Here is a 26696-nt window from a genome sequence, read left to right on the forward strand (position 1 = left end):
ATTAAAGGTAACCAGCCACATCTTCCCCCACTGAACCACGCGCTCGAGATCAGAGGAGAGAGAATCAGAGAGAACTTTGTCATTTACAGCCTTTGATGTGTTTCCGTACATGGTCGTGTCATCAGCATAGATGTCAACAAATGATTTAAGTATGTGTTTAGGGAGGTCATTGATGTAGATCAGGAAGAGAGTTGGGCCCAGGATTGACCTCTGAGGGACTCTAGCATTTATATTGCAGGCCTCCGATTTTTGTCCATCTACCAACTTACATACAAATATGACTTCTTGAATAATAATCATCATCATCATCATCATGTAGTCCGTCAGTCTTGACAATGCCTAGTCAGGGCCTCGGTGCTTTATCCTTCAGTGTTGGCATAGTCCTCTTTCTGTGTGAAACATCCGGTCACAGGCACTGCATATGTGGGTGCCAGGGTTGTGTTGTCTATAGTGTCTCAGCTCTAAGGTTTTTCTAATCTTTCTCTCTATTTCTTTCTTTCCTTTGTGGAGACTGTTCCGCCAACCACTCCTTCCTTTGGCTTGTTCCTCCAAACTCTCGACATTGATGTCCATTGCCTTCAGGTGCCGCTTTGTTACATCTTTGTAGTGAAGCTTCTGACCTCCTACCTTGCGGGTTCCATTTTCCAGTTCCCCGTAGAAGATCATCTTTGGAATTCGGTTGTCTTCCATTCTAGTAATGTGCCCGGTCCATCGTAGTTGCATAGTAGCAAGGGTAGCTTCCACGCTATCTAGGTTTGCTCTCCTGAGAACTTCCATGTTGCATAATATATAGTTTTCAATTCATGTGCCAACCAGCAAAATTTATGGTCTGCCTATGAATATCATTTTGCTAACTAATTTTCTCTGAGGATAAGAATCGTTCTTTGAAACTCTATGGAATAAGGAAAATGTTTAAAATGTTTCAATTTTTGTATTTTGTATTATGGGATCTAATTAACTAATTACTGGCCAACAAGAGTTAATTATGCTAAGCTATACAATTAAAATAAAGAATAAAAGATAAAAAAAAAAGAAAGGAAGAAAAATTTTTTTTTTCTTTATCTTTTTTCTTTATTTTAATTGTATAGCTTAGCATAATTAACTCTTGTTGGACCCTAATTAATTAATTAACTACCATACCATATAATACCTACTCCTAAAAGCATACTCCATACTGCTACCGCCCAATCCTAATAAATACCTGGCATAAAGAACTTTCCTAACCCCTACACACTGTATTGCATTTCTTTGTTTCAAATTGATCATTAAATCTATATACACCAGTATATATTTTTCTATTATCAATATATTCTCCTCTTATGTATATATATATAATAGTGAGAATGTGTGTGAGGATATTTCTTAACTTAAATACTCAACAAATTTTTGATTTACAGACTTGAAATTTGGTATATAGGATATTCAGACATGTGGAAAAATTTTAATTAGTTTTCATCCGGAAAAAATGCTACTAGGGGATAAAAATTGAAAATTCGGTACTTGCAGATCATCAGATTTTTATCTGTTTGTCAACAGTTTCACGACTATGCATGCGCGGATCGTTCACATTACGTTAAGAATAAGTATGTTTGAAAACGCTTTTTAAGATCATGTCAAGCTGGTCTATTGCTTATCGTACTTGTCTTACTGTCTTTAGGTTTTAGTTTCAATGTCAGCTCGAGTATTTTTTTTTTTTTTTACTTAGAAGCATTGAACTGTTTAGAAAAAACATAATACTCACATGTTTCAAATTCCTTCCGGGTTTTTTGTTTTGTTTTGTTTTTCTTTTTACTTCATTTTTTTTTTTTAAAGGAATTTAGTGTACCATTTAATATGGGCAATGCTGGGTATATCTTCTAGTATATCTATATAAAGGGAGGGGTAGTTTGCTTGAAGCATTACTGGTAAACAAATATATGAATGTTTAGGCTGATAGCAATATAGGATACTGGGATGTTGAAGTGACATACAAACAAAAACAGATAATCAAAGGCTGCATTTAAATTACACATCTTCATGTATCTGTTTATTTTTTCAAATAAATTAGTAAATATAGACTCACTCTTACTCAGATGGTACAATGTCTTTGATAATTTTCCGATTGCCTGCTTTCCAGCTGACTACAATCTGATTGTCTTCAAGTCCAATGTAAACAAGTTCTGGATGAACCGTCCCCCTAAGTAATCCAATTTACAAAATTCCCACTACTTATGTTTACTACGCTATAATCACATTGACTAATGCATACCCATTAACCCTTTATTCTTTAATTGCCCCCGGGCATTGATAACTGTTGATTCCTGTGTAAAAAAAAAAAAAAAAAAAAGAAGTAAAATCATCTTTTTCCAAAAGAAAACAAATTTGCCATAAAGATGAAACAACAAATATAAATCCAAGATGGCTATCTATTTACTGATTTATATGTGGAAGGTTTTTGGAACAATCAATATATATATATATATTGAGCACGGACTCTTTTTCTATTCTTAGTCATGCTCATTCATTATATCACCTTAAGATCTTGGAGACTATTCACGTTCGACTTAGAAAACCTTCTCTTTGCAAGCAAAGGGAATGCTTCCTGGGTTTGAACGTGATTAATCTCTAGGGTATTCGATCATAACGCTGTTTTATTTTAATCGTTTTCCCACTTTTTTTTTTTTTCTTTCTTTTTTTCTTCCCGTAAATTGAATAAAACGCAATTTTAATCGCTTTTTCATTCTTTGTTTTAAAAATTCCCTCGATACAGCTTTGAGAAGTGAGAGTCAAAACCGGTCAGCTGGCTCCCCATTTCTCTTTCTTTCCTCTCCTGTTTCCCCTTCCCCCCACCCTTTTTTGGAGAGAAGATTAAAGGAATATATATATATTTATATATATACAAATTTACTTTTAATCATGAATCATGAAAGTCTTCCCTTCGTAATTGCAATATATATATATATATATATATATATATATATATATATATATATATATTATTTTTATTTATTTATTTATTTTTTTACATAGGAGCCTTCACTTATCATGGCCTAGAGGCTACTCGCGGGTAAGGGTTAATAAGTGTACAGCCAATGGGGCAACATAATAGTAATCATTAGTAGTGTACATTTGGTAAATTGGATTACTTAAGGGGAACGGCTCATCAAGAAATTGTAGTCAGCTGAAAAGCAGGCAAACAGAACAGTTCCACAGGCATGCAGTTCTAAGAAAGGAGCTTTGTTCATGCTATCTACGTTTAGGTTTAGGCACAGATAAAGAGTAGGGGAAATTAGTAGTTTCAGCTAGACGAACGTTTTTCATGAAAATTTGGCGAGAAGAGGGGAGCATAAATTGGAGCTCAGACGAGGATTTGTAATTTAAATGCTGCCTTCGGTTGTCTGTTTTTGTTCATGTGTTACATTACTTCACCATTCTGGTACGAAACAATCTGTTGGACTATTTCATGTGCATTTCTATATCTGACCATCTACTAGTTGGCTAGTTGTGTACAAATCCCAAGAGCGATAGGAGCCTTTTATCATGTCTGAAAGTGACACAATGTTCAACAAACAAGATTGGAGATGCGCCTCTGTGCAACTCATGCTCTCTACTGATCCAAGTTATGACAACAGGACCATTGCCAGCACCTCCAAAATGCAAATCCGGATGGCTCAACACTTGAGGACACTGCTCAATGAAGTTTCCAGCCATGGTTATGGTCTTTGGTGTGGTTTTAAGTGAGGGTCACATCATGCCACCTCACATCTTCAAAGTCAGCTAAATAATCAACACCAAAATGTACTTAGATATGTTGAAGAGTTTGGTGATCCCCTGGTGCAATCAGGTGGCCGCTGGCAGATCCTGGGTGTGACGGCAAGACGGCACTGGCCCACAAGTCCAAAGAGATCCAGGCTTGGCTTCAGAAGGAGTGCTATGACTTTGTACCCTTCTCTCACTGCCCCCTCCCCTTCCTCCAACCTTTAAACAAAATCAAATAAAAATAATAATTAAAAGAATCGTTTTGGCATTGGAAAATCTGTACAAATTTTATTGAATTCCATTACCCTCAAATATTCCAATTTTTCTGATTCCCGATTAATCGTCCCAACACGAGTAAATTTACATATTAACACCTTCCACTGAGTCATCTCCCACTCAGTTTTATTGATATTGTACTTTTCTTTTAAGTTTTACAGAAAGAAGAAGACGAAAAAAATAATTTTGAACTTAGAGTGGGGGATCAGTTTTGTATTTTTTTAATGTAAAATGATCCCCCATTGTCTGGCCATTCTAACTCATTGTAGCAGTTAATTTTCTTATCATTAACTCAGTGTAGTATCTATTCTTCAGATGCTACACTTCAATTTCTTGTCTGTCAGTGGAGGGAGAAATCCTTCACGACTGAGACAATTTTTATTTTTGTTCCTTTTCTCCGGGTTAAAAAACGACCCTGGTATTTAACTCTATCCTGTGGGGAGGCATTGTAAATAGGAACTCTTAAGTTCAAGTGACACGGTCTTAAGCCTCCCCTCGCCCCTTCCTCTTCCCCCCCCCATCCCATAAAATAAACCACAGCAGATTTTGCTTTCATCTATATATATAAAAGCCAAACGTCTGTGTGTATGTATGTATGTTTGTTTGTAACGCTAAAACTTTTGAAAGACAGAACCAAACTTGACAAATTTGGTATCATATCGAAACCCAATCACCCGGATGACAAATATCGAAATTTCACATCAAACAGACTACTAGAAGTTGGTCAACTGATCAGTTATCTTCGAGGGGGGGGGGGCCCCAAAAAAACCTGTCATTATATATATAAAAGACAAATGTTTGTTTGTAACGCTAAAACTTGAGATGAAAGATTCCTCTCCCCTAAGAATAAAACATATGTTCAATATCTGCTTTTGTTTTTTCATTGTTTATACGGTCCCGAGCAACGCCGGGTAGCCCTGCTAGTAGCTAAATAAAAAAAAATTGGTTAACTGTCATAAGATGTTAAAAAAAAAAAAAAAAAAAAAAAGATTCACAAAAATATTTTACGAGAAAATTGCATCATGTATTTTCTACGAAGGAAAAAAAAAAATGCTGTGCAGTTTTAGTTTCACTTATGTGTTGTTATATAAACGTTATCTCTAAGTGATATTGCATCAGAGAAACCAGAAACGTCTTGAAAGGTAGGTAGAGATCGCTGCCTCTCTGGTTTCTTGTGTACAAATAACTTTATACAACATGCATTTTCTCCTTAACTCACGGACCCCTTATATCTTTTCGTCTCTTCTTTCCCCCTCCACCTCCTTTCAAGATCTTATAATAGTCCCTACACCACCTCCATTGTGATTGTTCTACCAGGTCCGTCGCTTGAGTGTTTTTAGAGGTGATACAGCTACAAGTAATATTTCTTGCAGATTTCACAAATAAGCATTGCTTTAAGTTTCAACCCATATCTAATAGGTCCCACACTATTGGCCAATCTCCAACCTCTGTCCCATCACTGCAATGTCATATCCCTGACCCTGTTTTACAAGTACTTTAACGAAATGTGCTCTGATGAACTCATAATACTTATATCCTCTCGATGTACATAATCCGTACTAATCCGCCAAGCAGCAAAATCCCACCCCTTCACTGTTGAGGTCTCTAGATGCCGGAAAACCTTCTACTCTAATAGTTACTTCCTTTGGACTGCTAGAATTCCCTTTTTCGTGACTGGACTAACCTGGAGAAATTAAAATGTAATCTTAACAGACATCTCGTTGCTCAACTCCCCACAGTCACCTGTTAGACACAATCCAAAATAATAGTCCTTGCATTCCAAGTGGCAATATGCCTTGTTTGGGGGTGAAAAAGAGTTTTATAAAAAAAAAAAAAATTCAGGTATAAATTATATAGCCATATAAAAAGATCCATTTTGTTGCCCCCCCCTCCCCAGACAAAAGGAACTGTAAATGCACCCCTGTCTGTTTGTTTGTTTGTCCATTCATCTATCCACACTTTTCTCAATAACTACGCATGGAATTTTGATAAATTTTGCACAAACATTAAACATGATATGAGTAAAAAGTAACAGAACGGATTTTCCAGGAAAACGCTCCCCCCCCCCCTCTCTAGGGGTGCCTTTCGAGTGAAAATGGCTAAAATTGACACTTTTGTGCTTATTAAAAAAAAATTGATGCCTTAGATTTTTATAAAACTTTCTGAAAAGTTGTAACTAACTGATTTCTATATAATTTTCTTTGTCTATACTTTGCAATAACTCTTAGGTGTGCCCCAAGGGCTCTTTTAGGGCTGATAAAAACACTCCATTTTTGGGACTATTTTACCGTATTTTTCCAAGGTTTTCTGTATGTCTATTTAACAGTTTTATATGGTGTTGAACTCACATTTAAATATGTCAAAGTCTTTAGGCAGGGCTCTATGGACAGATTTATCTTTAGTTGACCTTTGACAACTAAATATTTTCGTTTACTAGCCAAATAAAAAAGTTACTAGCCAAACCCATATGATTTTTAGAATAGGACGTCTTCGTTCTATGACGAGTATGTACACCATAAAGATTTTTCTGTGAGTGTTTTTTTTAATAAGTGTAATTCTAAATATATACCGAATTTTATGTTGATACTTGAAGGTATAAACATTTGAATTTCCTTAGATGTTTTTTAAAACAGCCTTTGTTAAGTAAAAAGTATGTTATTTTGTTAAACCTTTTATTGTTTAAATAATTTGATTCTGCTCGTTTTATTAAAACAAAAAAGTTGAAAAGGTATTTTTCACTCAGTAGTGAGCTTTGAAAGATTGTCATTGAAAGAAATACAATCGCCAAAAGATAAGCGTTTCATTATTTCTAGTCGCCACTTTGAAAAATCACTCGCAATCTAGAGCCCTGTTTGGACTTTGGGGCTAAATGGGAGGGGCAATGATGGACTTCCTCATTTCTTTTTTGCATGGTGCAGAACTTAAATTTACATATGTTAAGGCCTAAAACTGCACTGTTTCTTCATTTTCACCAAGATTTGATGTCCCCTGGGAACTTTTGGGACTAAATTGGGGGGGGGGGGGATACTGAACTTTGTCATTTTTTTTATGCTTCGTTCACTGTGCACTCACAGGGGACCATGCATGCTTCATTTGTTTTTATTCTGTTTGATTGTATATCAAATTTTTGGTGGCGACTTATGACACAATACACCTCACTTCTTTTTCCACCCTCCAAATATTTTTTTACTGTGTTTTTTGTGGTCGGTGTAACCTGCAACCTTCTTCAGGTGTTGAATTCAGGAATCTGTACAAAGTTTCGAACAGAACCTTTTATTTAATCCACGGGGTTATCTTTGTCTCGTTCCCTCAGACATGAGAGTATGCTATTCCTGTGAATTGAATAAAGGGTTCTGTTCGAAATTCCATGCAGAAAGATTCTCGAGTTCGACAAGATACACCTAAAGATGGTCGGAGATTACATCGGATGAAACGTTGTGAAAATAACACTCAACATGAGAACAGTAATCTGGATTATACAAAATATTAATTTAAATTACTCAAATAAAAAAATAATTTGAACTAGCTTTAAAATTTCAGCAAATCCTTGTGTATTAAAAGATTAAAAGTGTTAAAGGATATATACATCTAATTATTTTATAAATAAAGATTTAAAAAAAAAATAAACATTAACAAATTACATATCGTATGTTAATACTTTAATTGAAGTAATACTTTAATTGCTAAATAATACTGTAGGTAATAATTTAAATATCTTTTTGAAAAAATAATTTATGTCAAAAACATAAAAAGAAAACCCCATAGTTTAAAAAAAAAAAAAAAGTATCAAAACAAAAATGGAACTAAACACTCCCAGACAATCCCAGGTAGAGACAGCTATTATCTTTCTCTTAGTTTGTCTGTCTGTTCTACTTTTTGTTGGAAACTACTGGTCGATCTGATTGAAATTTTGTGTGAACCTTTGTTATACAAAGGTTCACACAAAATTTGATGCATCGAAATAAAGTGCAGCGAACTAAGTATTATGGTATCTGTCCAATGCACAGTTAGGGATTAATAGAGATTAGTACTTAATGCAAAAATGGGCATAAATTTAACCATATTCAAGTTTCAATTTGGCATAAAGCACTCAGATTATAGTTTTTACCTGATTTTAGTGGGCTGAAAAGTCTAGTTTAAAAATAATAGTTGTATAAAATTGCATCGTTTTCGTGGCAAATAAAATAATTTCCTGGAATGCCAAGCAGATACTTTACTTTTTCTCTCTTTTTCTACATGGCATTATTTTAACTGTTTTTATTTCCTCTTTTTTCTACCTTATTATCTAAATCTTTTAATCTCAGGTTGCATTTCTTGGCTTTCTCTCACTCTATTTTCTCAACTTTTTTTTTCTAATCATTTTTATTTAACTTGGTTTTGTTTGTTTTTTTCTTTTACTTTATTTTCTTTTCAGTTTTAATGGCTTTTTCTTCAAATTTTTAAATAATACTTTCCATCACTTTCTTAATTTGTTTTTTTTTATATATTTCTTTTTCTTCACTTTCTCTTTTTCTTCACTTTTTTCTTTTTCTTTACCTCTTTCCCACCTTTTTTTTTTTTCACATTTTTTTTTTTTGTCAATTTTTTTCATTTTCTCTTTTTCTTCACTTGCTCTTTTCTTTTTTCACTTATTTCTTTGTCGCTAATTTTTTGCATTTTTCTTCATTTTTTTATTTTTCTTCATGTTTTTCTTCACTTTTTCTTTTTCTATTTTTTCTTTTTCTTTTTAATTTTGTACTTTTTATTCACTTTTTATTAAAATTTTTATTCACTTTTTATTTATTTTTCCTTCATTATTTATTTTTCACTGCTTTTTCATTTCCTTTCATTTTTTTTCTCCCTTTTCATTTTTTCTATGCTTTTTATTTCAGTTTTCTTCTCTTTTTTTATTATCATACACCAACACTTGATAAATACACTTGAGCACAAAATTATATATTTTTTATTTCCACTCTTGGATAATAAATGCAATTTATAATGCTTTTCAAACTTAATCCATTATTGTCTATAATACTTCTTTATTTTTGTCTATTTCTTACTTTTTTTCCTTGTTATTTATTTTATACCTCTCCCTCATTCTTTCTTCTATTTTTTGCATTTTATTACATTATTCCATTTTCTTTAAACATTTTATCTTGTTTAACTTTTTAGTCTTATTTTCTCTTACCTTTTTTTATTTTACCAGATATTTTTTCATTTAAAAACATTTTATCACAACCGCAGAAATGTTTTGTTTTTGTATCTGTCAAACTTTTAAATTTCCTTTTAAATATTCATTTTCTCTTTTGTAGACGGTGTTTCAGATATGGAGATTAAAACTGATCTTAGTCTTGACGAAAAATATCACTTAATCTCAAGAAATCTTCAGGTTAGTTGTGCTTTATATTTGCTCAGAAAATGTTCTTGTTTTTTTTTTCTATTCATTATATGTCATGTGTCAGATGTATTTGATATTTCTCAAACTCACTTTTCAGCCTGTCAACTTGAGGCCCTACAGTACATGAATCAAGTACGTTAACTAGATAAATATGCAGTTTTCACAGCTAAGCTTAAGGAATGTTAGAATATACATTTTTGAAACAAATGGACACACATCCAAAGCAATAGCAAAAACCCTAGAGGAAGATCTCCAATCTGTAGGGGAATGGGGATAAAAAATGGACGGTTACATTCAATGCTGCCAAAACTAAGCTTCTTTCCTTTAATAATTACAAGAAACCTTCTCAACCACTAATAGCCATGGCTAATGATACATTACCTGAAAATACTTTGTTCAAACTCCTTGACTTCACGTTTACAGGGAACATGAGTTGGAACATATACATTGAGGGCATTGCCAAGGCTGCTGCAAAGAAGGTGGGATCTCTCTACTGTGCTAAAAAGTTACATATACCTGAGAGTATCCTGTACCTCTACAAAGCCATCATTCGCCTATATATGGAGTATTGTTGCCACATTTGGACTGGAGCATCTGCTACTATTCTCTCACTCTTAGACAGGGTTCAAAGGAAAGTCACCGCCTTATAGGTCTCGCACTGTCAGACAAACCTGAGAAGCAGCAAAATCCCACCCCTATACAGTAGAGATCTCCAGATGCCACAAAGACTTTTACTCTAATAGTTTCTTCCCTAGAACTGCTAAACTTTGGAATTCCCTTCAAGATTCATGTTTCTCTGACTGTACTGACATGCAGAAGTTCAAGTATAATGCAAACAGACATCTTGCTGTTCAACTCCCTACATAGTATCCCTGCAAATTATGTCCCAGATAGTAGCTCCCTACATTAAAGTGGCAGTGTGCCTTGTTTGTGGTGAAAATGCAATATAAAAAAAAATAATAATAATAGATAAATATTTGACAGAAAGGAGTTTACGGATGATATCAATAAGCAATAACAGACAACCTCAGCTGATCTAAAACGTCAAAAATGACACAATTGGCAATTGTCTAGATAGAAAAGAGTCAAAGTTTTAGGAACTAAGAAAACAGTTGGTCATATAGGTAATGACAGAATTAAATGAGAGAGTTTGGGAACAAGCGAAGGAAACCAAAATAACTATCAGATGTAGCCCCAAGAAAAGACAATCCAGTCATGCGACTCAACCCAACATGCGTCCGAAAATAAAGCTACATTGAAAATAAAGCTACATTTAAAGCTGCAACAAGAAATTGCCTTCTGTGTTCCATTCACACGCTACTCAATTTCTGTGATGTTTATTCTACCATCCACAAGGCAAGTGAAGTAATGGACAAACTCAGCAACAAAGAAACACAATTGAAAGTATGCTTGTCAATATGTCTCTTTGTCTACACTCTCATTATTTTCATGGAAAGTGCTTGTCTGAGCTCCAATCTACCGTCCTCCCCTTGCCAAACTTTCACAACAACACCACTCGACTAGCTACAACCACTATCACCAATTTCCCCCACTCTGTATGTGCTGATTCCATGAACAAAGCTCATTTCCTAGAATGACCTGCCTGTTCCACTGACATGCTTCCTGGCTGATTACAATATGGTAACCATCAAGTCCAATGTAAACAAGTTTTTATTGAGTCGTCCCCTTAAATAATCCAAATTCTACCCAATCTACATCATTAATGGTTACTACACTGTCACCTTACATTCATTAACACTTACCCTCGAGTGGCCTTTGTGTCTTGATACATTGATAACCATTGATGCACGTTCCATACACATAATGACTATGAAACAGTGTATTTTAATACATACATGTAGACATAAGCATTGATGGACATATGACAAACTTTCTGTAAATTTCACTCTGTATTAGTGATGGGATGATGCCAATATTTTTCCCTGATTCTCGCAGTTGGTCATGTCGGATTCAAATTCTGCACAAGTACCAAATTTTCTGCAAACAAACAGTTTTCCAGATATTAGGCAATATAATTCCTTATGTTATCAGTAGTGGTCATTGTTGTATGCGCATACATGTGCATATTTAGCTATCAACTAGCAATTTTACAATCTGATGTTAAGTGCAAACGCATACAGAATGGGAACCTGACGATGACTCAGTGACACACCATTTTGGATGGAGCTCGCAAAACTTAAAAAAGTCCTATTTTGTTGTTTGGATATTTCTTCCTTTAGGCTGCATAGAGAATTTTGTTGCTAATGCTCACATAATCTTTACCTCCAGGCGTCATTTTTGAATATTTGTCATCATCATAGAATGCTTGAACAGACTCAAAACCTTGTTGGGAGAAACTTCTTCCTTTCTTCTTGTCAGTTAATGAAAGAATACTGCGGCTTTGTTTAAGTGCTCATGCTTCATGGACTATGCATTCAGATACATTGAAGTAACCTGCAACCTTCCTGTGCTACCAACTTTTAGGAACCAGAGTCATCAGTTGAATTTTTTCACTTATGCTCATACCATTCTTCAGTTTGACCTGCATAGCATCCGGCAGATGATTCAAGTCAGCTGTCTTGGCAATCAGTTCTCTTTCACTCACCCTGCTTTCAGTAGGGCTTTCAAGTTCAGGGCTTTCAATGTCAAGAATTTCAACAGCAACTTTTTTCTGATTTTCATAGCTCCTCTCCAGTTTCTTCTGTACCATGCAGATTTGTGTTCGTTTCTGCACTCCAGGAGGTTTTAATGGAGAAATATTGAACATGGTCAAACCCTCATTCAATTCTGTGCGCTTTTCCTCTTTCTCCAGCTTAATTACCGCAATCGTCGTTTTCTTCAGTCAAACTCTCTTCCGTATCCTGTGCAACTGTGGTGCAATGACATCGAAATTTCCATCCAGGTTTCACATTATATCTATGACTGTTCAACATCTGAGCCATCTTTAAGTTGATTTTGCGGTCATCCACTGCCTTCTTTTTGTGTTTGCTGAAGCTGTCACAGCACTGTTTGTGATCATTCTAAAAGTATTCTACCAGGCGAAGCTGATGATACCTGTAAATATTGAGAACAGAATCATCAGTGACACCAGCACTCATCTTGAAGATGGTTTGTTCATCGGCATTAAATTCACTCACACAACACTGATTTGTTGAAATATTGTCAAGTATACAATTTGCTAGGCAAAAAGTGTTTTTTCCAGATGATTTCCTATTAACATGTTTCCGATGTGAGTTTTTCCTATTTTTTACTATTTGTGGCCAAAAATAGATTTTTAAAAAAGTCTATTTTAGGTGACAAAAGTTTTCAAACCCTGATTTAAAACAGCGTTTTCAGTTTTTGTGATGTTTCTCAGGTACAATTTGAGCTGATTGCCATCAGTACGTTATAATTGTCTAAAAAAGCAATGACTCAAAATCAAAACTTAGTTACTGGTATTTTATGTGCAATACAACAGTATGTGGCAAGTGACAAAATATTCCAAATTTTTTCTCATTTTTTTTCAATATAATTGTAATAAAAACTTTTTGCCTCCAGCAACACTCAGAGAGCTTCATTTGATGAATAACTATCTCATTAGGCTACAAGAAATTACCCAATTTAAAAGTAAATACTTGCCAAGAATTTTTGACATTTGTGACTTTTTCTAGATTTTCTGAAAAATTATTGAAAATATAAAAAACAACTTTTTTCTGAAATCCTAAATTAAAAATCTGGTGCATACAAAAGTTACCTATCCATATAAGGAGCAACTTTTATGAGTCAGATCTTCAATTTTGGTCTTTTAAAAATGTTTATTTTTACATAGATGTTTTGCCAAAAAGTGCCCAAAATTGAGCGCTCTTGTATCTTGGGTTCCTATATAATTTTTTAAATTTTCAGATTTTGAATTGAAATGCCCAAATTTGAATTTTTCATTGAATTTTAATCCAGAAACATGTATAATAATGTGGTATATCATGCCTGTTCAAAATCGGTAAATTTTGTTTTAAAGTGTGCCTAAGATTTTGAAATGTGTCTTATGCATGTCAGTACCCAAAGACTATTCTTAGTTGAATGTTTTTAAGTTTTATTAGACAGGAACTGCATAGGAAAGTCATTGAAAGTCTCTTTGGCAATAACAAACTGATAAAGAACACCACAAGCAAAGAACAACTTAGAAAATGCTAAAATTCTGAACAGCATAGCTTCGCCCTTTGAAAACTCAAACACGACTTGGAATAAAATTGTTATTTCATACACAAATAACTAATATACTACATGTAGTGAGATCTGTAATGACAAAATTCAATTGTAAAGTGAGTTCCAAAGAGTTCAAATTCTATGTTTTTGTTCTACTACTCAAGGAAATCACACTAGTCTGTCACAAATATCGCAATCTTCTTGCTTAAACCGAGAAATTATTTTGAAAAATACCAAATTTTGGGATTTAAATATGCCAGAATAGTGGTAATGCCAAGAGATATTTTTTGATTTTATGAAAGTTTCATCCTATTTTATTTCAAAAATCCAAAAGTTGTTCCAGGAAAAGTACCACAATTATCCTTTTTTGTTCCTCTGCTTTGGAGGGCCAAACAGCCTTTTAAAATGTGCCATGGTGGCACATGAATTGGTCAAGACGAGGTCTTTCCTTTCATGTAGTGCCGTTCTAACTATGATTTTTGGATTCCTCATCCTTAAAAACATACTTGAATGAAATTTAGGCCCAAGAGGATTATTTTTGGCTCCAAAATTGAAAATTTTCCAGAATATCCAGGTTTTAAGACAGGGTGTCGTGACGCACAAATTTCTGATTTCTGGACCAAAACCAATCCTTTGAAAAAATGGATCCCTTTATTCAAATATAGCTGAAAATGCAGATTTCTCTTAGTTTTTACCTAAATTTTACGAGGTGTTCATAAGAAAAAAAAATCTGATGGGGGTGTTGTCAGAGCTGGATGATATGGGCTGAAATGTCCCGTAAGAGTTATTTCTCATTTAATTTTCTTAGAAACAGATGGGTGTGTTTTGTGCTTCCCTAAATCCAACATGTGGTCCATTTTCAGGAAAATCCTAACAAGTTAGAATATTCGGTGTATCTTAAATATGTGACTGAACCCTCTGTCCGGCAATGTTTCAACCTAACAACGCAGGGTATATACAGCTAGTATAAATTTAAACTGTTTACTTACAGTGGTGTACAGATGCATTTATCTCTTTTGGAGAGATAATTGGTTTGCATGCTAGAAAGTGTGTTTCTTGCATGTTTGGACTTGAAATTGATGACAAGCCTAAATCATTGCAATGGTTGCTACAATTTTATCTAATTGTAAATAACTGTGTCAGAAACATCCTAGCCCCCCCCCCCAAAAAAAAAATATTTTAAAATTATTTTTGTAAAACTAATGTAAAAAATTATTTTTCTAAAACAATATATTTTCATAAATAAAACCTGGTGCTATATCGGATCAGGTTGTCTGAGGATACTAGTTTCCTGACCCAAAATGCACCAAACATTGATGTTATTGTTTTTTTTTGTTCTGTTTCCCTTTTGCAAAACTCAATCATGTTCGGCAAAGTCAAAAGCAAAAAAAATTTTCCTCTATAAAACAACAAAGCCAAACACCATGAATAAATATTTAAAAAAATTTTTTTTTTTATTCCGTTTTCACCCCAAGCAAGGCACAGTGCCACTTTTATGTAGGGGACTACTATCGGGGTCATAAGTTGCAGGGTTGCTATATAGGGAGTTCAGCAGCAAGATGTCTGTTCACATTACACTTGAACTTCTGCATGTCAGTACAGTTGGGAAAGCAGGAACTCTAAAGGGAATTCCAAAGTCTAGCAATTCTGGGGAAGAAGCTATTAGAGTAGAAGACCTTCTTACATCTAGGGATCTCTACTGTGTAGGGGTGGAATTTTGCTGCTTGTCAGGTTTGTCAGGGGTATTTACATCAAGCGGGTACAAGGGCTTGTAGTTCATTAGAGCATCCACCATTAAAATACTTGTAAAACAGGCAGAGGGATGCAACATTTCATCGATGAGACAGAGGCTGAAGCCTAGATGACAGTTCAAGACCTATCAAGTCGGCGACTCTTTTGAATCCTGTCCAGGATTAGTAGCGGATTCATCAGCCCAAATGTGACAACAATACTCCATACATGGGCGAATAGAGGTACAGGATACTTTCAGGTGTAAGTAACTTTTTAGGAGGGAAGAGAGAGCCCACCTTCCTCGCAGTGGCCCTGGCAATGCTCTCAATGTATCTGTTCCAACTGATGTTCCCTGTGAACGTTAAGCCAAGGAGTTTGAAAAAAGTACTTTGAGGTAATGTATTTTTAGCCATAGCTATTGGTGGTTAAGAAGGTTTCTTGTAATTATTCAAGGAAACAAGCTTAGTCTTGGCAGCATTGAATGTGACCATCCATTTTTGTCTCCATTAATATAAAGAACTTAAAACATAAAATCTTTTCAAAAATTAAAGGATTTGGCATTAAATAACCAGAAAAGGGTTCATATGCTATAAAACAAAACAACTAAATCAAATATTATGAATACATATTTGAAGATATAAAGAACTCAAAGCATAAAAAACTTTTTTTCCAAAATTAATGAATTTTGCATTAAATAACCCAAAAAGGGTTGATATGCCACAAAACAAAACAGCAAAATTGTCTGTCATTTGATCCATCATGCATAAGTTTGAAATAACATTTTGTCTGTCTGCCATGCTTCATTTTGGAGTAGCTAATTACACATTGGGCACATCTTAAAAATATATGTTTTTATTTTTTTAATTCCAGGAAGTTCTTGGTGAAGATAAACTGAAAACAATCTTGAAAGAGCGTGATGTGAGAATCCACTGGGGAACGGCCACTACAGGCAAACCACATGTTGGTTACTTTGTACCAATGACAAAAATAGCAGACTACCTAAAAGCTGGTTGCGAAGTAAGTACAATCATTTTATGATTAATGCCTTTTGAATAAATTTGGTAAAACTATTTTTCCCATTCAAATTAATATCAATCCAATGGATCTGTTTGCCTACACCCAGATAATGTTGTGTTATTCTAGTATAGAAGAAATGGGTAGAGTGTTTAATTGCATATGTAAGAGCATAGATTTTTGTTTCAAAGAGCATTATGCATTAGTTTGATTGTCTATCAATACCTGCAGTTTCACAAAAGCACTGGAAGCAACCTGCAGGACTAAAGATATCACCAACTGTAACTGTCCTGTTAATCCTATGACGAGTTATATATATATATATATATATATATATATATATATTGAGACAAGTGTTATTAAAAACCACAGAATTTTTCTGTTTCACTATTTTTTTTATCTTCTCCAATGTCTGAATAATTTTTTTTTTGCGTTTTTCTCAAAATTTCCAACAAAAATAAATATATCATCCATATACCAAACATAAAAAAAGGCTTCTCAATAACACTTATCTCAATGAGAATACGCTGCCTAAATATACCCAATATATATATATATATATATATATATATATATATATATATATATATATATAATCACCAGATCACTGAAGTAAAGCTACGATAAGCCTGGCCAGTACCACATGGGTGACCATTTAAGAATGCTAGGCAATATATTACCGTGCCAGACGTAGAAATTTCTAGGCTCGTATATAGGGGCACGTTAAATCCACTGGGATAGATTCACTCTTAGTCTTCGTTAAGACCTGCATCTATGAGAAGGAAAACGCTTATGTAAAAACCTGAGGTTTACTGTCTGCTCTGTCCTGTGGCAGCCATTGCACCGACTGAAATTAGCAGTTGTACCAAAAAGTGTGGCAGGTTCTGCACAGAGCCTTCACCACTATAAACAAATCATCTGTGCAGATTTCCGAACAACTTAGTTGTTGTGGCGGAACCCATACCTTGAAATCGATGGGAGAGTCCATCACTTTGAATATTTTATTAAATTAAAATAAACAAATAAAATTAAATTAAAAGCAGTTTGAATTCCTAGGGATACAAAATTCAACATATCGTAGACTTAGTGCTTGCATAAACCAACTTACTGCTAAAAAAATTCACATATAAAAGCGAAATTCTAGTATATATAACAGACACAAAAAAATAAAAACATAGACCTTTAACTTAAATTGTAAAATAGAAAATGGATATTCTCAGCTGTTGACCATGAAATTTAAAAACAAGACAGCTGTTAAGTTTATGGCTCTGGCTTACCAATGGAAAATACCACTTCCCCAATAATGAAATGTAGAAACAATTCAGTTACTATTTCATTAGTATATAAATTAAAAAAAATAACTATGCACATGATAATAATACTATTTAAAACTTATTCTGAAGAATTATTCTATGACTTTTATGATATTTTAATTCATGCAGATTTCGTATTTATTATTGCAGAGCCAAATCTATTGAATATTTTATATATAATGAATGAATGAATGACAAAAGTCTATATTCCAAAGTTCATGATGTTAACCATCTTATAATTTACTCCTTTAATTCAGTTGACATTTACAATTCTTAACAGTATCTGTTTTGTAGCGCAAAATCAATCACTTAATTATTATATTGATCAGTGAATCTATTATGCCCTTAACTCATCAAAAGAAATAGCAACAATCAATCCATCAAAAAAAAATAAAGGGTATTTTGACATGCTTAAAATCTGAAAATTGGGAGAGAAGCTGTAAATACCTTATAATATGTTTCCGTTACGGCATTTTGAATTTTAGAAATAAAGTCATTAAACCCATCTATTCATGCTACGAAACAGATATTGTCAAGAATTGTAAATGTCAACTGAATGAAAGGAATAAATTATAAGTTGGTCAACATTATGAACTTTGGAATATAGACTTTTGTCATTCATTCATTATATTGCTCTGTAATTATATTGAGCTTCTTAAATAAGGATTGGTATATATTATAAGAAAATAAAATATATTTCCACAGATATATATATATATATATATATATCTGTGGAAATATATTTTATTTATATAAAAAAAAATTTAAAAAAAATATATAATAACATGTCATAAAAAAATAATAAAAACAAAAATTGTGTACTACTAAAAAAAAAAAAAGGTGTTGTTTTTTCTGATTGTATAAATTATATATATATATATATATATATATATATATATAGTACTGATTTCAAATGTTTAAAAATAAATAACTTAGGTGTCATCAGCTAGAATAAAAAAAAAAAAACATTTAACGCTTTAGCTACATTCCCACATCAAGCTATGAATGAATTTGCACAAAAATAATAGAAATATTTCGGCAAGTTGAAATGAACATTTTTGCACTTCAACTTGCCAACATATTTCTGTACACATTATTTATCCATTCAAAGATTGTAATTGTTATAAACCATCCTTGGTTTATGATTTATATTTCCTGTTAATTTCAATGTCACTAGTATTTAATAATTTACCGATTTAATATTTTCACATACACACATACATACATACATCTACTATTTTATTTATATAAATATGTTAGTTACCATATAAAATCATACAGAAATAAAGATGCAGATATATAGACATATATACTGTTTTTAAAATAAATGTTAACAATTTATTATACCTTACAGACACTAGTGTTTTATGCTTATGCAATCATCAGTATAGGAAATGATAATTACTGTTGTTTGGGAGATTCAAACCCAGTCATAACACCGCACCCCACCCCTCCCGCCTGGACTTTGTAGACTAGCATCTTTCCTCCCAGCCACTGGCAATTAACACAGGAATAGAAAGAAATTAAGTACCCATGAGTGTCATGTCGGCAGGCATTCACAGTAAACAGACATGGAGAGTATTCAACGACAGGAAGTCGGAATTATGCGTAAGGAAAAGTTTAAATTGATAAGCTAAAACTATTCATGAGTTATGCTGGGTGAGATTAATCGGCATATATTTATAGTAAGAAATGGATAGTGCTAGCAGGAAGACCCGACATGGGATTAAATGAGGATCATTACTGAGTACTATTTCACTATGCCCATATTACTATCTTTGTTTTGCCTCCTAATATGGTTGGAAGAAATAGAAATGTTAGAAAATTTCTTACACATATGGTTTAAATTTCATTAAAATCATATATATATATATATATATATATATATATATATATATAGGGAAAATTAATTAGAATCAAGAATCAGAAAAATCAGAACTTTTTGGGGTATCAGAATCGGAAACATTTGTGTCTATTTTCTGATGTCAAAAATGATTCCTTTCATTATGTTTTTCTTTTTATTTGATTTTTTTTTAAGACAAAATCTTCCACTGCTTTTAGTAATAATAAAATAATAAATATTTATTGATTTTTACTTACCAATTAAACTAAAATCTACCACCCCACAAGTGGGTTTTTTCCGTTTGAGAAAATATATGCACATTTTACATGTGTTTTTATGGTAATCGCGAAAAAATAACTTTATAGTTAAATATTTAGAGATGTATAAAAATCAGAATCAGTAATTTAGTATGAAATCGAGGAAAAATATTAGAATCATCCCATTACTAATATATAATGTTCCATGAAACTTTTTGATCAAAGGACCACTACCATCGTGACACTATTGTTAGCCAGGGAGTATAACTTGATTTGTGCATGCCATGGGAATGTTTCTGGAAGGGTTTTTACTCTCTTGGCATGGCACTAGCTGCTCCCTGGAGGACACGATAGGTACATCCCATTTAAATGAAGGAGCTGCTTCGTCAACTTGCTCTTAATAGGTCTTTGGTTGGATTTTCAGCATCATTAATTTTCTCCAGAGAATAAATATATATATATATATATTTATAGGATAGATTTTAAAAGAATCATAACTGAGAACCATAAAAGTGAGGCACAAGTCCCCTCACCTCTTAAAAAGAAATAAAATCGAGAGTATCCGGCTCTCACAAAAGGATGCTTATCGTTGTCACACCTTGAGATGATTAAATTTGATTCAAAATTGATCTTTGATCAACTACAAAGTCTAAGACACTTTCAATAGTTATTTTTATACCATGTTTTGTTGAAATCTCTTCATTAGTTACTAAATCAATAACACAGGCATTTTTATTTATACAAAAGACTAGCCTGGGTGCCTGGCGTTGTCTGGGTGTTTGGAGGTGTGTGTTGAGCAAAAAAAAAAAAAAGTGGTAGTAGGCAGGCAGGCTCAAACTCGTACCTTGAAGGAGGAAAAGAATGTAAAAAAAAAAATGTGACATCTTTGGCGTTGCATCCATTGCCAAACCGGAAGTGACAAAGGTTTAAATAAGGGTAGTCAATCGAAAAGAGGGGATGACTTTAAAAAATATTAGCGAAAAAGTGACCCCTCCCTGTAGAAAAGTGCCCAGTTGAGGGTGAAGGAATTAACGTTTTTAGCCAATTTTTCGATATCTGTTGTCCGAAGGGTTGAGCTTCAAAATGATACCGATCTCTAGAAAATCCGTTGCCTCTGTGAAAAGTTTGAGGTAGACATACAAACATACATACATTTAAACACAGGTGGGATTTATATTATAGATAAACTTTGATTAGATTACCTTATAAGTAAATAAAAATTGGTACTAATCTCTGATTTTATGCAGCATGTAGAGTCCAGTAGCAGACAAAAAAGAATTTTTAAAAATACAATGGCTGCTGTGACTAATTATATTCTTGTAGTTCTAGTGAAGTAACGAGATTTCTTGTCACCTCGTATGCAAACAAGATGCTGCTGACTTGAATAAAAAGCCTGTTTTTCAGAGGCAGTTGCCAATTTGAAAGCAGGGTGTCAAATTTGGTGTATTTTTTTTTTTTTTTACATAGGCATCACCACATTATCAAGGCCAAGAGGCCACTCAAGGATAAGGGTTAAAGATTGTACATTAGAAATTGGACAATATAGTAATCATTAGTAATGAAAATTTGGAAAATTTGATAACTTATATGGAACGGCTCATCAAGAACTTATTTACGTTAGACTTGAACACAACCATATTGTAGTCAGCCGGAAAGCAGGAAAACGGAAGACAATTCCACAGGCGTGCAGTTCTAAGAAAGAAGCTTTGTTCATGGAATCTACGTTTAGGTTTAGGCACAGATAAAGAGTGGGGGTAATTATTGATAGTGTTTACAGCTAGACGAGTGCTTCTTGTGAAAGTTTGGCGAGGGGGGACCATAGATTGAAGCTCAGTCGAACACTTTCCATGAAAATAACGATACATCAGAGACAAACTCGCAACATCTCTTCTATGAGATAGAGGTTGCAAGGAAGAGAAAAGGACATTTCATACGAGGCTACGAAGTCTATTTTGAACTCTATCAAGGCAGGCCAAGTCCTTTCTAGCAGCTCCTGCCCAGATGTGGCAACAGTATTCCATCCTTGGACGTATCTGGCTCTTATATAGATAGAGAATAGCATCAGCAGTGAGATATCTACCGGATCGATAGAAAGATCCCACCATTTTTCCAGCGGCTTTGGCAACAGATTTGATGTACGTGTATTGAGCTTTGACATCAGTTTGTGTCAAAGGAAATTGTTAGTCGAAAGTACAGAATAGTTAATAATCCATTTCGGAAAGTGCAGAATAGTTAACTATTGATTATTTAACCACAACCTTGTCTACTCCTTCCTTAACTTATACTCGGTACATGATGGTCTTGTCTCTCATTCAGGTGACCATTCTGTTTGCTGACCTCCATGCCTATCTGGACAATATGAAGGCTCCGTGGGATCTCTTGAAGCTACGAGCAAAATATTATGAAAGTGTAATCAAAGCAATGCTGAAATCATTGGGCGTCGCATTGGAAAAGCTCAAGTTTATACATGGAACAGACTACCAACTTGGCAAGTGAGTATTTAAAACAATAATTCTGTTTGTGTTTTTGTTGATGCAATTTTTGACTGATTGGTGAGGGTTATTAGTTTAATTTTCAATAATTGAGTTGTTAAATCTACGACATAAACGTTTCACATCGTATTAAATATGGCGCCATGTTAAATTTAGCGGGTTTGTAAAACTCGGAAGAGAAAAGTATGAAATCTAGGGACGAAGTATCGAATAAGACCCCCTGGAAGCCGAGAGATTCAGAGGGGGACATATTTCAATCGACACCGGTTGACTGCCAACGCAAGTGTCATTTATAAACAAACATATACAATCTGAGTTGTTTGTTTTATTCGTTGATTTTAAATATTAAGAAAAGATTTTAAGAAAAGTAGAGGGAATATATTATGTCGGGTTTGTTTTTTCAGAGATGAGGTGGGGGGGGTTAACAAAACTTTTCAGTAAACGAACATAGAGATGCTATATATCAAGTAATTTCTCGTTTTAAAATGAGTTCATCCTGCACAATCATTGGTCCCCCAAAAAAGGAGAGATTAGACCTAGTAATTCACTCCTGTTCGTCCGTTCACATTTTTCTTAATAACCATGCTGTGGACATTTTAGAAATTTTGCACAAACATTAGTCATGGTGAAAGTAAATTTTTGCCAAAATTAGTTTTCCAGGATAACTCTAGTTGCCTCCCTACAGGGCATTATAGGGGTAAAATTGCTCCAAAATCATTCATCCACTCATTTGTTAGCACTTTTCTCAATAAACGCACTTTGGAATTTTTTTTTAAATTTTGCGCAAACATTAGTCATGGTGAAAGTAAATTTTTCAATCGTGGCGGAGGAGGACCCTCGCATGCTCGGCTACATTTCTTTTTTTCTTTTAGGCATTTAGGAAAAAATATTAAATATTTATTTTTTAATGTAAGCTGCATTTTTTTCTTTTCTTGGTTCTCATGTACTATTTGTATCCCTGTTTCTACTCTCGGTTTATCTTGCTCACATTGCCCTATTCCGAATTCATAACAATGGGCTGCCATCAATGGACTTCTTTTTTGTTTTTTTTGTTTTTTTACCAAAACCGTCCTTAACAATATTTTTTTCTTTTCAAACTGATATAAATTATTGCACAGTAGAAATAATTAAATTAAAACAAAAATCAATTTTCTCATTTCGCAGCAACAATTTTTCTCTACAAAACAACCAAACCAAACCCCATGAATAAATATTTGACAATATAAAGAACTTGAAACATACCTTTTTCCAAAATTACTGGATTCGCACATTAAATAACCCCAAAAGAATTGATATGCCATAACTCCAAATTAACCGGGCAATGCCGGGTAACTATGCTAGTAATAGTAATAAATAAAACACAAACAAGTTACGTTGATATGAGAAACACACACACAAAGTTTTCTTATAATTTTCTTAGTAGTTTATTGCATAATGATTTTAACGCATATTTTTCTTTCTATTTTTCTTATCCAGGGAATATACATTAGATGTTTACAAACTGTCCTCGTTGGTTACTGACCATGATGCACGTAAGGCTGGAGCTGAAGTGGTCAAGCAGGTTGAGCATCCATTACTGAGCGGTTTACTCTACCCTGCACTTCAGGTAAGATTGGTTACGTATTCAAAAGTTGATCGTTTTAACTACATTTTCTATATCTACCAACATTCAGTGTGTGTGTGTGTGTGTATATATATATATATATATATATATATATATATATATATATATATATATATATGATGATTGCTACTTCTTCACAGAAGCTTGCTATTTCTTCAGATTGATGTAGCGCATCCATATGCATGTAGATGGCTCTTTAAACAAGCTACACTTTTGCAAAATCGTTCACAGAATTGATAGGGGAGTTTGCCAGTATTTGATGTTGTTTGTGGTGAAACTCCATTATGCACCTTTCAGAATCTTGTCAAAATGCTTGCTGAATTAGAGACGAAACCAGAGATATTACAGCAATACTTGTGTGGTATAGAAAACAGTACAACCTTATACAATTGTTTGTCATGCCTGACATTGTGTGACCTCACATGGTTTACTAAACCAGCTTTAGACAGAAGAAATCCATCACAGATTTCAGTTCTTGTTGCGATTTGGCAGAAATTGCAGATTTATTCTGCTTCTGAAGGCACGTTTCAATACTGCATGCTTAAAATGCTTTTCCTCAAATTTTCTGCATCCGTCTGTAATTATTTTTCTCCATTTATTTCGATCCCCAGTTTGAACTTCCCAATCGTTTATAACAATCTCTAGCAACGAGGTTTGCCCTCAAGACGTCCTTAAACCTTTTCGTAGGTTTATGCTGCAGTCTCCTTCCTATGGAAACTCACTATAAAACATATATATGGACCAAGTAGGGAATAAGGAGTCCGGTCGGCTTCACTTAGAAAGGAACATATTTTGGGTGATACCGCTTTAACCTTCACATTGGTACGTTTAAGTGATTTTTCGCGACCAAAAATACATTTTTTTATATATGTATACAATTTTAATTAATCTTTGGATTGATATTTTTGTTTTAAAAAACAAGTAAATGAAAATAAATAAGTAATAATAATAATTTTTTTAACAAAATTATTCAAACAAAAATTTGAATTGATATTTTAACCGTGTTTTGAACGAATATCACATTTAAAATTGTCACCAACAAGTAGTTGTTTACAAGTAATACATTTATATATTTACAAAGCAAAACAAAAAATAATTACCAGCATAATAATTTAAAATTTAGAACCTTTTAAATAAAACTATTTAAACCAAATTTTTTTAAGGGCAGAAACAAATATAAAATAACTGATTTGTTTTGATGTTTGCAAATGTTTCATGGATTTTTTGCAACCAAGATTGATTTTTTATTTTTATATAGAGTCCATTTTTTTTTTTTCTGTGTGCGTTTTTATTAAAAATCAATATTTATTTAATTATCCTTTAAAACATTTTTCAAATCTCAGTTCTTTATACTTGTTGCTTATATTTCTGATTTTATTATGCATAAAATTGCCTCAGTCTAGAAAGAGTTCTCCTTCACTGACTGCCAGCATGAGACATAAGTGTCCTAAACTTTCAATTATTACGTTGTTTTTTTCTTATTATTGTTTGTTTTATTTTTGTAAATATATAAACGCACTCTACATAAAAATTAATCCTTGTCTCGAATAATTTGATTGAATATTTTTTTTTTGGGGGGGGGGCTATTTCCAAAATTTTATAATAAAAATATCAATCAACATTAATCTAAATTTTTGTTAAAATAGTTTTCTTTAAAAAAAAATTGTAAATAAACGTACTCTCCATGAAAAGAAAATCAATCTTGGTCTCAAATAAATAATATAACTCGCTTTTATTATTATATTTAATGAAAATACCAATTTGCGAAATTTCACCCCAAAATTAAAACCTTTTGTAAATGTATAAACGCACTCTGTGTCATGAAAATCCACTTGAAAATTTAAAAGTGTTACTGGTATTGTTGCTAAAGTTAATGTTTTAAAGAGTAAAGAACACCAACTTCGACTACGGCGCTTGTGCAGTACGGCAACATACCAGAACCAGATTATTATTCAAAACTGTAGCAAGACTCGCTCAGCTACTTTAACGATATATATCCCTTTTGCGGGACATATCGGAAAGAAACTTTGTTCATGTAAGCTTTGTTTGGTTTTAGGTACACAGGGGAAGAAAGGAAAATTATTTTCAGTGGTTTTAGATTGTAGGATCAGGAAGGACATATCGACGCCTCCAAAGTTATGACTTTACAATACATTGCTGTATGACAAGTGAAACCCTAACCTTAATACTGCTGTCAGCTGTGGTCTCCACAGAAATCTGCAAAATAGAAGCACCCCAGAGAACATTAATCAGCAAAATATGTGGAGTAGATCAAATGAATTACTGGGAAATGCTGAAGAAACTGCAACTGTATTCACTACAACGTCAGAGAATGATGTATTATCATCCATATATGGAAAATCTTGGAAGGAAGGGTCCCAAATACAATAGTAGAAATAACCCACCAGTGGAGAGGAAGGATGTACTATATATAAACCACATCTGGAATTACACAGAGGATCAAGTCCTCATCCACCACAGCTTCACCTACAGTGGCACAAGAAGGCACATTCAACAATGTATTCCAGCCGCAATAAGAAATATAAGTCGAGTGTCCCCCGATACTTTTAAGAAACATCTGGACATCTGGCTGGAAAAGATACTTGACCAGCCACAAACACTAGGCTACCATAGTCCCAACCATAGTCTCAACCTTAATCATCTAGTGGGCTGGACCTCTATAGCTCAAGGGAGAAGGTAATCTGATGAATAAGAGTACACCTGACTCTTTCCTCTGTACAAGATTATAATTGGTTGACTAAGCCATACATATCGACAGGTAAAGCCACCTAGGAACAGATGTCAAAAGGTATGCAGGCTTCACACAATGAATACCAATTTCGACTATG

At 33.6% G+C, this 26696-nt stretch overlaps 1 protein-coding gene across 4 annotated transcripts in view; it reads left to right on the forward strand.

Annotated features, from left to right (window-relative positions):
* Positions 1 to 26696, forward strand: part of LOC145248185 (tyrosine--tRNA ligase, cytoplasmic-like) — a 98259-nt gene that overhangs the window by 42912 nt on the left and 28651 nt on the right. For 2 of the 4 annotated variants that reach the window (XM_080110039.1, XM_080110040.1), the window contains 4 exons: positions 9306 to 9382; positions 16175 to 16321; positions 22048 to 22223; positions 23700 to 23829. In XM_080110039.1, the coding sequence (XP_079966165.1) occupies positions 9306 to 9382; positions 16175 to 16321; positions 22048 to 22223; positions 23700 to 23829 (530 nt within the window). Of the gene's footprint in view, positions 1 to 4938; positions 5157 to 6474; positions 6544 to 9305; positions 9383 to 16174; positions 16322 to 22047; positions 22224 to 23699; positions 23830 to 26696 lie in introns of those variants that run through there. The other 2 variants (XM_080110041.1, XM_080110042.1) reach the window with 2 other exon arrangements.

Source organism: Euprymna scolopes, chromosome 26 (assembly GCF_053919585.1).
Source record: "Euprymna scolopes isolate OS-2025 chromosome 26, ASM5391958v1, whole genome shotgun sequence".
NCBI classification, from domain to species: domain Eukaryota; kingdom Metazoa; phylum Mollusca; class Cephalopoda; order Sepiida; family Sepiolidae; genus Euprymna; species Euprymna scolopes.